At 46.6% G+C, this 15654-nt stretch overlaps 1 protein-coding gene across 1 annotated transcript in view; it reads right to left on the bottom strand.

Moving 5' to 3' along the window:
* btbd10b (BTB (POZ) domain containing 10b) overlaps window positions 1-15654 on the bottom strand; it is a 102549-nt gene that overhangs the window by 5094 nt on the left and 81801 nt on the right. The window contains exons 6-8 of the mRNA XM_086008358.1: window positions 14145-14265; window positions 12045-12242; window positions 1519-1629 (exon numbers count right to left, since the gene is read on the bottom strand). Of these exons, the coding sequence (XP_085864484.1) occupies window positions 1519-1629; window positions 12045-12242; window positions 14145-14265 (430 nt within the window). The remainder of the gene's footprint in view (window positions 1-1518; window positions 1630-12044; window positions 12243-14144; window positions 14266-15654) is intronic.

Here is a 15654-nt window from a genome sequence, read left to right as displayed (position 1 = left end):
TTTAGATTCTTACTTTCCAAGTGTGACCTCCCTATTTTTCTTACCAAAATGTAATATCTCACATTTATGTGTTGAAATTCATTTGTCCTCCTCAGTATTGACTATCCCCCCAACTTGGTGTCATCCACAAATTTAAAAATGGTGTTTCTAAATGGTTAATGTAAATTGTGAACAACAGTGGTCCCAGCATTGATCCTTGTGGGACCCCACTTCCCGCCACTCTGAATAGCTACCCTTTACCCCTACTCTCTGCTTTCTGTCTTGAAGCCAGCTAGCTATCCATATACAGCGAGTTCTGATTTTCTCTCTCAAAGGTATTCAGTGAGAGAGAGAGAGAGAGAGAGACTGGTTCTTGGCTGGGGCGGAGATCACAACAACAAGAGGTTGGCACCAAATAATGTGTGAGGGCCAACGTGGTCTCCTGGGCTAGCGTGGATCGTCCAGAGGGATCGGAGAGGAACTTTCCAATTTTTCCTCCCCCTAGATCAGCCTTGGGTTTTTGATCTGTTTTTTTTTATTGCAGCCTCCTGGGAGACACATGGTACCTAGGGGATATCCCTTGATACACAAGGCATCACAACAGGCTGGATGGAGCTGCTGGTCTTGTCCTGTGCAATATTTTCCGATGTTCCACTGAGGCCTGCCATCACGCCAGGGGAGTAATGCTGCTCGAGGCAAGAGTCTGGCGAAGACAACTCTGCTCATAGCTTTAAAAAAAAATTAATTCACAGGATGTGGGCATCGCTGGCAAGGCCAGCATTTATTGCCCATCCTTAATTGCCCTCGAGGAGGTGGTGGTGACGCCTTCTGAACCGCTGCAGTCCGTGTGGTGAAGGTGCTCCCACAGTGCTGTTAGGGAGTTCCAGGAATTTGACCCAGCGACGATGAAGGAACGGCCGATATATTTCCAAGTCAGGATGGTGTGTGACTTGGAGGGGAACTTGGAGATGTTGGTGTTCCCATGCGCCTGCTGCCCTTGTCCTTCTTGGTGGAAGAGGTCGCGGGTTTGGGAGGTGCTGCCGAAGAAGCCTTGGCGAGTTGCTGCAGTGCATCTTGTGGATGGTACACACTGCAGCCACGGTACGCAGGTTCCTACCTATTGCCAAGAATCCTCCAGTTGGACGCTGATGAACCAATAGCTGGGTGTGTGCGCCAGGGCCGGTTATACCAGCTGTATTTACAAGGACTTCCCTGAAATTTAGATTATTGCACAGATATGGGAACATAAATCATGCATAATACAGCACGCAAGTCCCTGAGTACACAGTGGGAATTTCAGTAGAAACCAGATATCCAGCGTGCTGCTAAATATCCTGGCCAATGCAACCGGGGCATCATTCAACATACCTCACTCACACAGTACGTTAAATAGAAAGAAGGGAATTAAATCCCAACCAAAAACACCTCATTAGACTTCACCTTGCAATGCACTTTACTCACGAGTTTCCCAAGCACTTACCATGATATACAAAGTTTGTGTGTTCGATTCAATGATTTCCAGCCAAAAACGGAACTTACCCTCAATACCCAGCCTGATCTTCTTCAATCCGCGCTCTTTCAGGACAGTCTTGGCCACGTCCCTGTTCTCGATATATTTGAAGAATCGATACAACTTTGTACTGTAAATAACTTGAAAAATAAGATTTACATTACTACGGTTGTACAATGAAAGGGAAACGTGTTGCATTTAGTTACGTAGATTTTTGTCGCGGGCCGTTTAGCACGGGTTCAGAAGCACCAAGTCACTCACGTTACAGCTTCCATGTTTTGTGAAAGCAAGCGAGTTCTGACATAGAAACATAGAAGATAGGAGCAGGAGTAGGCCATTCGGCCCCTCGAGCCTGTTCCGCCATTTAATGAGATCATGGCTGATCATCCAAATTCAGTACCCTGTCCCTGCTTTCTCCCCATATCCCTTTAGCCTTAAGAAATATATCCAACACCTTCTTGAATATATTTAATGAATTGGCCTCCACTGCCTTGTGTGGTAGAGAATTCCACAGGTTCATCACTCTCTGGGTGAAGAAATTCCTCATTTCAGTCCTAAATGGCTTACCCCTTATCCTTAGACTGTGACCCCTGGTTCTGGACTCCCCGGCCATCGGGAACATCCTTCCTGCATCTAGTCTGTCTGGTCCCGTTAGAATTTTATAAGTTTCAATGAGACCCCCTCTCATTCTTCTAAACTCTAGCGAATATAAGCCCAATCTCTCCATGTCATTCCTGCCATCCCAGGTATCAGTCTGGTGAATCTTCACTGCGCTCCCTCCATGGCAAGAACATCCTTCCTCAGATAAGGCGACCAAAACTGCACACAATACTCAAGGTGTGGTCTCACTCGCTGCCTTGGGATCAGACAGGAGAGGAAGTCTCAGCAGCGCCCAGAAGAAATGGGGTATATGGACAATGGGGAGGAAGAAGAAATGAGGACTTTGCTGTTGGAGCGTGTGTGCAGGCGAGCGTGACACACACGCACAAAGCTGTCTGGTGCCGTTTGAGTGTACAAGCCAATATAGCCCTCTGCTGTGACTTTTTGTCCAATCCACCTGTCTAGGTATCGTCTACAAATGAATCACTATCACAAACAAACAATTTCTTAAACAATCACTGGGTTTGCAAAATGCAGGACAATTACCACAGAATGCTTGGCACCAACGTTCCCTCTAAGCTGCGAGCGTGCATGCGCGGCCACGCAGTGATCTGCAAGGTACCGGGCAGGCGGCTCATGAGCTTTCCCATTTGAAATGCAACCCTTGCGCAGAAATTTAAAGAGGCCGCGCATCGAAATAAACAGGCCGCACACAACAAAGGCAATTTAGAGGGAGCATTGCTCGACACCGCCCCAAACAAGATCCAACGTGGTGGGAAGTTGATAGAGAACTTAATCAGGAAAATTGACTTTTGGTAATTGGTTTTTCTCCGCTGTTTGTCGTCCCAAGCTGGCCTGTTTAACCCGCTGCCCAGGGGCGATGCAAGAATGGCTCCCCAGCTGCAGCAAGGTTTGAACAGTAAGCTGCAATCTAGTACGACGGACGTGGCATATGGGTCCTTTGTAAACAATGGAGATGGTATCTGCCTGGCTAAGCTTTAGAATCATAGCAGAGAAAGATGCAGCACAGGAGGCCATTCGGCCCATCGTGGCTGTGCCAGCTCTTTGAAAGAGCTCTCCAATTAATCCCAGTCACCTGCTCTTTCCCCATAGCCCTGTAAATGTTTTCCCTTCAAGTATTGATCTAATTCTCTTTTGAAACTTATTATTGATTTTGCTTCCTTTCAGGCAGCGTGTTCCAGATCTTAACACGCTGTGTAAAAAAACTTTCCTTGCATGGTATCAGAAGTTGTGGGGAACTAATACTGCTCAACAGCAGCTGTGTTCAGCAATCCTCCTGTCGCTCCCCTCGTACAACCGAGATGTCAGCCACGCCTCAGTTGCAGCTTAGCACACTCGCCTCGGTGTCAGAAGGTCGTGGCTTCAACAACAACCTGCATTTATACAGCGCCTTTAATGTAGTAAAACGGCCCAAGGCACTTCACGGGAGCAATTATCAAACAAAATTTGACACCGAACCACATAAGGGGATATTAGGACAGGTGACCAAAAGCACGGGTCAAAGAGGTAGGTTTTACAAAGCATCTTAAAGGAGGAGAGCGAGGCGGAGAGGTTTAGCGAGGGAATTCAAGAGCTTAGGGCCCAGGCAGCTGAAGGGAGTGGGGGATGCGCAAGAGGCCAGAGTTGGTGGAACACGAGATCTGGGAGGGTTATAGGACTGGAGGAGGTTACAGAGATAGGGAGAGGTGAGGACCATGGAGGGTTTTGAACAGGAGGATGAGAATTGCAGGGACTGGAGGAGGTTACAGAGATAGGGAGGGGGGAGGGGGGCAAGGGGCCATGGAGGGTTTTGAACAGGAGGATGAGAATTGCAGGGACTGGAGGAGGTTACAGAGATAGGGAGGGGGGCGAGGGGCCATGGAGGGTTTTGAACAGGAGGATGAGAATTGCAGGGACTGGAGGAGGTTACAGAGATAGGGAGGGGGGCGAGGGGCCATGGAGGGTTTTGAACAGGAGGATGAGAATTGCAGGGACTGGAGGAGGTTACAGAGATAGGGAAGAGGTGAGGCCATGGAGGGTTTTGAACAGGAGGATGAGAATTGCAGGGGCTGGAGGAGGTTAGAGAGATAGGGAGGGGTAAGGACCATGGAGGGATTTGAACATGAAGATGAGAATGTTAAATCGGAGGCGTTGCTGCACCGGGGGCAAATGTAGGTCAGCGAGCACAGAGCAGCAGCAACACCGTGTACATGCGCATGTCTGTGAGTGTAATTACCTTTTGGAATTCCACACTTTGTGCTACTGTTCCTTCATTATTTCAAGTTGTTGTTAAATTTGTATTTTAGTTGCTATATCATCAAGCTATTTATCTTTTTTTCTCCTGGCTACTGTCTGCCACTTCTCCTCTGTGATGTAAAGGACCCCACGGCCACTGCTTCGAAGAAGGGCGGTGGGGGGGGGGGGGGGGGGCGTTCTCCCCGGTGTCCTGGGGCCAGTATTTATCCCTCAATCAACATCACTAAAACAGATTATCTGGTCATTATCACATTGCTGTTTGTGGGAGCTTGCTGTGCGCAAATTGGCTGCCGCGTTTCCTGCCATCGCTACAGTGACTGCACTTCAAAAGTACTTCATTGGCTGTGAAGCGGTTTGGGACGTCCTGAGGTGGTGAAAAGCGCTAGAGAAATATAAGTTCTTTCTTTTTCAGATGTTGCAGAGGGGCTCATTCCTCAAGCCAGTTTGTGGCAATGCTGTGTAACATCTTGTTTAAAGATATCCTTAAATTTAGACTGGCCTACTTAGCTCAGTTTGATTCTGATTCGTGGGAGCAGGGCAGAAGGATGGAATGGCAAACTACTGAGCTTAATAAATTCAGTGTCCCTGTGTCCAAGGTCTACGTAGTCTTGAACCCAGATCAAGCAGGGGGGCAGGTGACCAGGTGTAGCTTGCTGATAATGGAAGCTTTTTAAGGCCAGATCTGTCAAACTTTCGCTTGTCCTTTTGACAGATCCCAGAGCTGTTATATAAGCTGCTGCGATGACGCAGATCCCAGCAGAAAGGCAATAGCTATTTTTGAACATTCAGAAAAGACGCCCCCGGCAAGAAGCCTTTTCCTGGGAGAGTGAAGCACAGCTCTTCTAATGATTGCTCCGCAGCTCTGGGTTTACCGCAAGATGCGGTGGCTTGACTTTAAAGGGCCCTGTACTGAACGGCTGGTGAAAAGCAACCAGTCATCACAAACTCCATAAAGACAGGGTAACGAGCAAATGTAACCCTGCTATTCAAGAAAGGAGGGAGAGAGAAAACTGGGAACTACAGACCAGTTAGCCTGACATCAGTCGTCAGGAAAATGCTGGAATCCATTATTAAGGAAGTGATAACAGGGCACTTAGAAAATCATAGTATGATTAGGCAGAATCAACATGGTCTTATGAAAAGGTGCTTGACAAATTTATTAGAGCTTTGAGGATGTAACTAGCAGGGTAGATAAAGGGGAACCAGTGGATGTAGTATATTTGGATTTCCGAAAGGTGTTCGATAAGGTGCCACATAAAAGGTTGCCACGCAAGATGAGGGCTCGCGGGGTGAGGAGTGGGGGGTAATATAGTAGCACGGATTTGTTAATGGACAGAAAACAGAGTCGGGCTAAACGGGTCATTTTCCAGTTGACAGGCTTTAATGAACGGGGTGCTGCAAGGATCAGTGCTGGGGCCTCGGCTATTTACAATCGATATTAATGACTTAGATGAAGGGACTGAGTGCAATGTATCCAAGTTAGCAGATGATACAAAGCTAGGTGGGACAGTAAGCTGTGAGGAGGACACAAAGAGCCTGCAAAAGATATATACAGGTTAAGTGAGTGGGCAATAAGGTGGCAGATGGAGTATAATGTGGGGAAATGTGAGGTTATTCACTTTGGTAGGCAGAATAGAAAAACAGAATAATTTTTAAATCGTGAGAAACTATTAAATGTTGGTGTTCAGAGAGATTTAGGTGTTCTTGTACCGGAAACACAGAGTTAGCATGCAGGTACAGCAAGCAATGAGGAAGGCAAATGACATATTGGCCTTTATTGTTAGAGGCTGGAGTTCAAGAGTAAGGAAGTTTGCTGGTGCTGTTGGGGCGGGTTTAAACTAATTTGGCAGGGGGATGGGCACCAGGACGTAACATTAGAAAGGGGAAATAAAGTGCTCAAAGGATTGGGAGAGGCAGAGAGCACTAGAGTAAGAAATAGTAAGTTATTAGGTGGGGTCAAAGCGAGAGAGAATACAGGATGGTCTAAGATGGGTTTACAGTGTATGTGTGCAAACACACGAAGCGTGGTAAACAAGGTAAGTGAGCTGCAGGCACAAATAGCCACATGGGAATATGATGTCGTGGCGATAACGGAGACCTGGCTCAAAAAAGGGCAGGATTAGGTTTTAAATATTCCTGGTTATCAAGGTGTTCAGGAAAGATGGGAGGTGGTGTGGCAGTATTGGTTAAGGAGAATGTTAGTGCTGGAGAGGGACGATGTCCTGGAGGGGTCAAGGACAGAATCTATATGGCTAGAGTTAAGAAATAATAGAAGTGCCATTATACTACTAGGTGTATTCTATAGATCACCGACTAGTGGGAAAGATATGGAGGAGCAAATTTGCAGAGAAATTACAGAGAGGAGCAAGAACTATAGAGTAGTGATAATGGAGGACGTCAACTATCCTAATATAGACTGGGATTGTAATAGTGTAAAGGGCAGAGAAGAGGAAGAATTTCTGAAGTGTGATCAGGAGAACTTTCTTGATCAGTATGTTTCCGGCCCAATGAGGGAGGAGGCATTGCTGGATCTGGTTCTGGGGAATGAGGTAGGTTAAGTGGAGCAAGTGTCAGTAGGTGAACATTTAGGGAACAGTGATCATAGTATCATAAGGTTTAGATTAACTATGGAAAAGAACAGGGAGCAATCTAGAGTAAAAGTGTTTAACTGGGGGAGGGCCAATTTCAGTGGGATGAGAATGGATCTGTCCCGGGTAAACTGGAATCAAAGATTCACAGGCAAAACTGTAATAGAACAATGGGCTGCCTTTAAAGAGGAAATAGTTCAGGTACAGGCGAGGTACATTCCCACTAGGGGGAAAGGCAGGGCAATTAAAGTCAAGGCTCTCCAGATGACAAAACAGATAGAGAATATGAAGCAGAAAAAGAGCGTGTATGACAGATGTCAGGTTGCAAATACATCCGAGAATCAGGCTAGAGAAAGAAAGGTCAGAGGAGAAGTGAAAAATAAAATAAGAGCGGCAAAGAGAGGGTATGAGAATAGAATGGCAGCCAACATAAAAGGTAATCCAAAAGTCTTCTACAGGCATATAAATAGTAAAAGGGTAGTAAGAAGAGGGGTGGGGCCAATTAGGGACCAAAAAGGAGACCTATGCTTGGAGGCAGAGGGTATGGCTGAGGTACTAAATGAGTACTTTGCATCTGTCTTCACCAAGGAAGAGGATGCTGCCATAGACATAGTAAAGGAGATGGTAGTGGAGACACTTGATAGGATAAAAATTGATAGAGGTATTCGAAAGGCAGGCTGTCCTTAAGAGTAGATAAATCACCAGGAGCAGATGGGATGTATCCTCGGATGCTGAGGGAATTGAGGGAGGAAATCGCAGAGGTACTGACCAGAAGTGGGGATGTTCGCTGATGATTGCACACTGTTCAGCACCATTCGAGACTCGTCAGATACTGACGCAGTCCGTGCCCATATGCAGCAAGACCTGGACAACATTCAGACTTGGGCTGACAAGTGGCAAGTAACATTCGCACCACACAAGTGCCAGGCAATGACCATCTCCAACAAGCGAGACTCTAACCATCTCCCCTTGACATTCAATGGCATTACCATCGCTGAATCCCCCACTATCGACATCCTGGGGGTTACCATTGATCAGAAACTGAACTGGACCAGCCATATAAATACTGTGGCTACAAGAGCAGGCCAGAGGCTGGGAATTCTGCGGCGAATGTCTCACCTCCTGACTCCCCAAAGCCTTTCCACCATCTACAAGGCACAAGTCAGGAGTGTGATGGAATACTCTCCACTTGCCTGGATGAGTGCAGCGCCAACAACACAAGAAGCTCGACACCATTCAGTATAAAGCAGCCCGCTTGATTGGCACTCCATCCACCACCTTCAACATTCATTCCCTCCACCACTGGCGCACCATGGCTGCAGTGTGTACCATCTACAAGATGCACTGCAGCAACTCACCAAAGCTCCTTCAACAGCACCTTCCAAACCCGCGACCTCTACCACTTAGGACGTGGGCAGCAGACGCATGGAAACATCACCACCTACAAGTTCCCCTCCAAACCACACACATCCTGACTTGGATCTGTATCGCTGTTCCTTCACTGTCGCTGGGCCAAAATCCTGGAACTCCCTTCCTAACAGCATTGTGGGTGTACCTACACCATATGGACTGCAGCGGTTCAAGAAGGCGGCTCACCACCATCTTCTCAAGGGCAATTAGGGATGGGCACTAAATGCAGGTCTAGCCAGCGACGCCCACATCCCATCAATGAATTAAAAAAAATTTTTTTTTTTTTTTTAAATTCCAATCCTCCTTAGACACGGGGGTGGTGCCAGAGGACTGGAGAATTGCAAATGTTACACCCTTGTTCAAAAACGGGTGTAAAGATAAACCCAGCAACTCCAGGCCAGTCAGTTTAACCTCGGTAGTGGGGAAGCTTTGATTAACAGTAATCAGGAACAAAATTAACAGTCACTTGGACAGGTGTGGATTAATTACGGAAAGCCAGCATGGATTTGTTAAAGGCAAATCGTGTTTAACCAACTTGACCGAGTTTTTTTTATTGAGGTAACAGAGAGGGTTGATGAGGGCAATGCGGTTGACGTGGTGTACATGGATTTCCAAAAGGCGTTCAACAAAGTGCCACATAATAGGTTTGCCAGCAAAGTTGAAGCCCATGGAATAAAAGGGACAGTGGCAGCATGGACACGAAATTGGCTCAGTGACAGGAAACAAGATTAGTGGCAAATGGTTGTTTTTCGGACTGGAGGAAGGTATACAGTGGTGTTCCCCAGGGATCGGTTCTGGGACCACCGCTTTTGATATATATTAATGACTTGGATGTGGGTGTACAGGGCACAATTTCAAAATCTGCAGATGACACAAAGGATAGTGAACAGTGAGGAAGAGAGTGATAGACTAAAGGAAGTAAAAGTAATGTGTACAAAATGCTAGTTAGGCCACAGCTGGAATACTGTGTGCAGTTCTGGTCGCCACACTATAGGAAGGATGTGATTGCATTGGAGGGGGCAGAGGAGATTCACCAGGATGTTACCTGGGCTGGAGCGCTTCAGCTATGAAGAGAGACTGGACAGGCTGGGGTTGTTTTCCTTAGAGCAGAGAAGGCCTTATTGAGGTGTACAAAATTATGAGGGGCATAGATAGGGTAGATAGAAAGGAACTTTTCCCCTTAGTAGAGGGGTCAATAACCAGGGGGCATAGATTCAAGGTAAGGGGCAGGAGGTTTAGAGGGGATTTGAGGAAAAACTTTTTTACCCAGAGGGTGGTTGGAATCTGGAACTCACTGCCTGAAAGGGTGGTAGAGGCAGGAACCCTCACAACATTCAAGAAGCATTTAGATGAGCACTTGAAATGCCATAGCATACAAGGCTACGGACCAAGTGCTGGAAAATGGGATTAAAACAGACAGCGCTTGATGGCCGGCGTGGACACGATGGGCCTCTTTCTGTGCTGTATAACTCTGACATAGACAGGCTGGTGAAATGGGCGGACATGTGGCAGATGAAATTTAATGCAGAAAAGTGCGAAGTGATACATTTTGGTAGAAAGAATGAGGACAACATAAACGAAATGGTACAATCCTAAAGGGGGTGCACGAACAGAGACCTGGGGGTATTTGTGCATAAATCATTGAAGGTGGCAGGGCAGGTTGAGAAAGCAGTTAAAAAGGTTTACGGGATCTTGGGTTTCATAAATAGAGGTATAGAGTACAAAAGTGTGGAAATTATAATGAACCTTTATAAAACACTGGTTCGGCCTCAACTGGAGTGTATTGTGTCCAATTCTGGGCATCGCACTTTAGGAAGGATGTGAAGGCTTTAGAGAGGGTGCAGAAAAATTTACGAGAATGATTCCAGGGATGAGGGACTTCAGTTATGTTGATAGACTGGAGAAGCTGGGGTTGTTATCCTTGGAGCAGAGAAGGTTGAGAGGAGATTTAATAGAGGTGTTCAAAATTATGAGGGGTCTGGACAGAGTAGATAGAGAAACTGTTCCCATTGGCAGAAGGGTCGAGAACCAGAGGACACAGATTTAAGGTGATTGGCAAAAGAATCAAAGGCGATGTAGGAAAAAACTTTTTTACGCAGCGAGTGGTTAAGATCTGGAATGCACTGCCTGAAATGGTGGTGGAGGCAGATTCAATCTTACCTTTCAAAAGGGGGTTGGATACGTATCTGAAGGAAAACAAATTGCAGGGCTACGGGGAAAGGATGGGGGAGTGGGACTGGCTGAGAGTCGGCAGGGGCTCGACCGGCCGAATGGCCTTCTTCCATGCTGTACCCATTCTATGATTCTATAAGTCTTGCTACAATTGTACAGGGCTTTGTTGAGACCACACCTGGAGTACTGTGCAGAATTTTGGTCTCCTTATCTGAGGAAGGACATACATGCCTTAGCGGCGATGCTTTTGTTAGTCTACTGTTCTAAAGAACAAGGGAGTCTCCTCAGTGGGATTAAAAGCTTCTAAAGAAATTGATGGCGTTTTAGACACACTGCCATCAAACCAGGACTTTGAAAAACTTCAATGCCGCAAACCGAAAGACTGCATGAACAGGATGAACCAGGGCCTGAGAATTGCAAAAAAAAATTCAGGTAGGCGAGACCAGGAATTAGAGAAATGCAAACAGCACACTAAGAAAAAAAGAAATTGTGCCCTAAAATGTTCAAGCCAATATTTATCCCTCAATCATTAAAACAGATTATCTGGTCATTATCACATTGCTGTTTGTGGGAGCTTACGGAGCACAAATTGGCTGCTGCATTTCCAGTGTGCCTGAGGAAGAGTGTGTTTGAAGACCAGGACCTCAAACCCGGCACTAAGCTCATGGTCTACATGGCAGCAGTGATACCCGCCCTGCTGTATGACTCAGAGACATGGACCATGTACAGCAGGCACCTCAAAGCACTGGAGAGGCACCACCAACGCTGCCTCCGCAAGATCCTGCAAATCCACTGGCTGGATAGGCGCACCAACGCCAGTGTTCTCGCTCAGGCCAACATCCCCAGCATCGAAGCTTTGACCACGTTCGATCAGCTCCGATGGATGGGTCCCATTGTCCGCATGCCAGATACGAGACTCCCAAAACAAGCACTCTACTCGGAGCTCCGACACGGCAAGAGAGCCCCAGGTGGGCAGAGGAAACGCTTCAAGGACACCCTCAAAGCCTCCTTGAAAAAGTGTAACATCCCCACCAACACCTGGGAATCCCTGGCCCAAGACCGCACAAAGTGGAGGAAAAGCATCCGGGAAGGCGGCGAACACCTCGAGTCTCTTGGCCGGGAGCAAGCAGAAGCCAAGCGCAAACAGCGGAAGGAGCGCACGTCAACCCAAGCACCCCACCCACCCGCCCCTTCAACCACCGTCTGCCGCACCTGTGACAGAGACTGTAGGTCCCACATTGGACTCATCAGTCACCTGTGAACTCATGTTTAGTGTGGAAGCAAGTCATCCTCGGCTCCGAGGGACTGCCTAAGAAAAAGCATGTCCTACATTACAACAGTGACTACACTTCAAAAGTACTTCATTGGCTGTGACGCGCTTTGGGACTTTCGGTGATCGTGAAAGGCGTTATAGAAATGCAAGTCTTTCTTTAAAATGTGCTTTTAAATGAACTATTAAAAATGATAGCAAGATGTACAACTGCAAGGTTAATACCCTGGAATTATACAGCGTCAAAATGACAGCTTACTTTGTGAATATTCCTCTCCCATCTGCGGCGGATACTCCTCATCCCAGTCGACCACATCATCATCGGTTAACACTACAATGTGGCACTCTCGGTCACCACTCTGGGCACTGGCCACCATCAGCGGGAGAATCATTTCCTCCAGGTAAGATTCAAACTGCTTGCGCGCCCCATCGTTGGAGAGTTCATGCATGAGGGCACCTCAAAAAAAAACAAAAGCCAGATTAGTACCTCCGAGATCTACCGAAGGTGCAAAGGCAGGACTGAGTGGGCAAAAATCCAGATTCTTAACTCGAGACAAAAATCGACCCCGAGTCAGTTACTTGCTTTTTGCTCTTCGTTTCCAAGCACTGAAGAGTTGAGGCCCGTTCCGTCCCCACGGGGCACAGAGGAAGCGAGGAGTTCACTCCTGCACATATAGCGGTTGCTTCCAGCACGGCATGGTCGGAGCTGATCGAGTGGGCAGCATTGATCACACAGATGTGCCACCCTTGCCTCCATACACAAAGAAAGCTCCTCCCCTACAACTCTGCCCCCGCCCCACCCAGGCTCAAAGAAGTTTAAAAGGCTGACTCCGAACAGATTTTAGAATCACAGAAGGAGGCCGTTTAGCTCATCGTGCCTGTGCTTTGAAAGAGCTCTCCAATTAGTCCCACTTCCCCCGGCTCTTTCCCCACAGCCCTGCAATCTTTTCCTTTTCAAGTATTTATCCAATTCCCTTTTGAAAGTTACTATTGAATCTGCTTCCACCGCGTTCCAGATCACAACAACTCGCTGCGTAAAAATAATTCTCCTCCTCTCCCCCTCTGGTTCTTTTGCCAATTACCTTAAATCTGTGTCCTCTGGTTACTGACCCTCCTGCAACAGAATCCCCTTATTTACTCTGTCAAAGTCTTTCATGATTTTGAACACCTTTATTAAATCTCCCCTCGAAGGAGAAGAACCCCAGCTTCTCTAGTCTCTCCACATAACTGAAGTCCCTCATCATTTACCATTCTGTTCAATCTCCTCTGCACCCTCTCCAAGGCCTTGACATCCTTCCTAAAGTGCGGTGCCCAGAATTGGACACAATACTCCAGCTGGGGCCGAACCAGAGAGTTATAAAAGTTCATCATAACTTCCGCCTTTTGTACTCAATGCCTCTTTTCATAAAGCCAAGGGTCCCATATTCTTTTTCAAAAGCTTTATCATTTTGTCCTGCCACCTTCAATGATTTGTGTACTACATTCCCAGGCCTCTCCGTCCCTGCAACTCCTTTAAAATTGTACCATTTCGTTTATATTGCCTCTCCTCATTCTTCCTACCAATTTGGAAATTGTCTTTTCGCACAAGCATGCAAATATAAATGAAACTGGGCAGGAGATTGAGAAAAGGAGCTTGCAAGCCAGGTTTTGGACACACCTGTCTGAGAAGATCTTGAAGACAGAGATACTTTGTAAAGTATGGGGGAACGTAAAACCAACATTTACCCCTAGGATGGATGGGATCTGGGAACCAGGGAGGAAATTAGAGGGGCACTGAATGTCAAGCAGAGTAACTTAGCAATTAGACTTGGATACAAGCAAACACAATATAAATTAATCAAAAACTATTGTAAAAGTTTGCATCCAGTCAACAATCACACAAAACAAAAATCAAGACATTTCCAAGGAGCCCAACACTTTCAAAGTTCAGTCCAACAGTTCATCACACTCCCAATTATAGGTGGAAAGAGCAAGGGAGTGAGGCTGAAATAACAGAAACTGCTGGAAATACTCAGCAGGCCAGGCAGCATCCGTGGAGCGAGACACAGGCACGATGGGTCAAATGGCCTCTTTCTGTGCTTCAATATTCTATTATTACAAAGTATTTACAGCACAGACACAGGCCATTTGGCCCAACAGGTCCGTGCCGGTGTTTCTGCTCCACACGCGCCTCCTCCCGCCCCTCTTCATCTCACCCCATCAGCATAATCTTCTATTCCCTTCTCCCTCGTGTGTTTATCCAGCTTCCCCTTAAATGCATCTATACTATTCGCCTCAAACATCTGCTTCGACTCCTCGTAACTGCCGATATACGATTGGAAATATTTAAGTTGCCACAAGATGCCGTCAGCACACTTACTGAGATCCCTGCATTTGATGGTACTGTAGTCGAAGGAGATGCAGAGGTAGTCACAAGCTTCTCTCAGCTCAGGTATCGAGATCCCATCGGGACAGCGGATTATACCAGTCTTGTAATAATCCTGAGAACAAATTACACCCAGGCGTCAGAAAAACACTGAAACTGAATCAGTACAGTACCTAAAAAGGCGAGAGATTTTTTGCTATTTTAAAGGACTATTAAAAGGTGCATGGAAGAACCCACATGGCAGTCAGATTGTTCGCAACTGTGCTTAAAACTGCAGAAAGCAAAGCATACCCGAGGTGCTGCTTATAAGGATTGTAAAGCTGTTCGTATTGCACATGGCAAGTCGAGACTCATTGTAGCTTTTAGGTGGAGCGGGATTAGAGGGTGGAGATAACTGGACCAGGATGCCGTCTCGAAGTAATACATTCTGTCCTTATTTTTGTATTACCATTACAAATTCCAATTGCTGTATTTATAACCGAAACTGCCTATGTAAACGTGTCACACTGTAGCTACACCCTCCTGCCAGTGGGTGGTGATGCAGGGGGAGGGTGCAATTACAGCCCGATGGTTCCCATTATAAATAACAATTGAACGTTGACAGGAAGTGCATGCAGACGCAAGGCTTTGAATAATTAAAATAGGCTAACCTTATGCATGACTGATGTGGAACATTTGAAAAATTCCACTTACTAGGGAGATTTTACATAGCGTTACAACACTGAGAAGCCTCACTGCACGGTCTTAAGAAACGGAACAGCCATGATCTAACTGAACGGCGGAACAAGCTTGTGGGGTTGAACGGCCTACTCCTGTTCCTATGTTGCAGAGCACATGGAGCAACAGATTAAAACACCATGGCGTCCTGGATCTTCAATAGAAATTTGCCTTCAAATCGCGCTGGGTCACCAACTTTGGAAGAGGTGGGCACAAATTCATTAATAAAACAATCCTGGACAGCTCGGATAATGTGATGTGATGTGATTGCACGGTGCAAATGAAGTGACTGAACAAGCCCACCAAGAGGGAAGGAAGAAGACTCCTCATGGGTATTAATTCACAAAAGTAAATTCTGCAACTTCACTTCAATTTTACAGCCTGTTCTAATACGTACTCAAGTCCATGTGTGCATTTTTCTTTGTATTTGCTTATGTAACTTGTACGGTCCTGCACAAATATTGGTGTTTAGGCACCCGAACGAGATAGAGTGTATGTTAAACAATGATTGTCCTCATACAACACCATCACCCACTTGTGTTTATACAGCACCTTGAACATAGAAAAAACATCCCAGGGCCATCACAGAGCCAAGAAAACCGATGCTGCCTCAAAGGAGCAATGAGATGTGGCGACCAAGAGCTGGGTCAAAGAGTAGGGTTTTCAGCGGGGTCTTACAGGAGGGGAGGGTGACGGAGAGACCGAGGGACTGAGCGAGGAATTCCAGAGTGGGACCTAGCCAACTGAATGCACAGCTGCCAGTGATGGCACAAAGTTGAGGGGGAGT

The sequence above is a fragment of the Somniosus microcephalus genome, chromosome 15, assembly GCF_052327205.1.
Source record: "Somniosus microcephalus isolate GS21.2 chromosome 15, FLI_Smic_1.0, whole genome shotgun sequence".
Lineage (NCBI taxonomy): Eukaryota > Metazoa > Chordata > Chondrichthyes > Squaliformes > Somniosidae > Somniosus > Somniosus microcephalus.
Note: the sequence above shows the minus strand (reverse complement) of the source record. Positions and strands in the feature narration are given on the sequence as shown.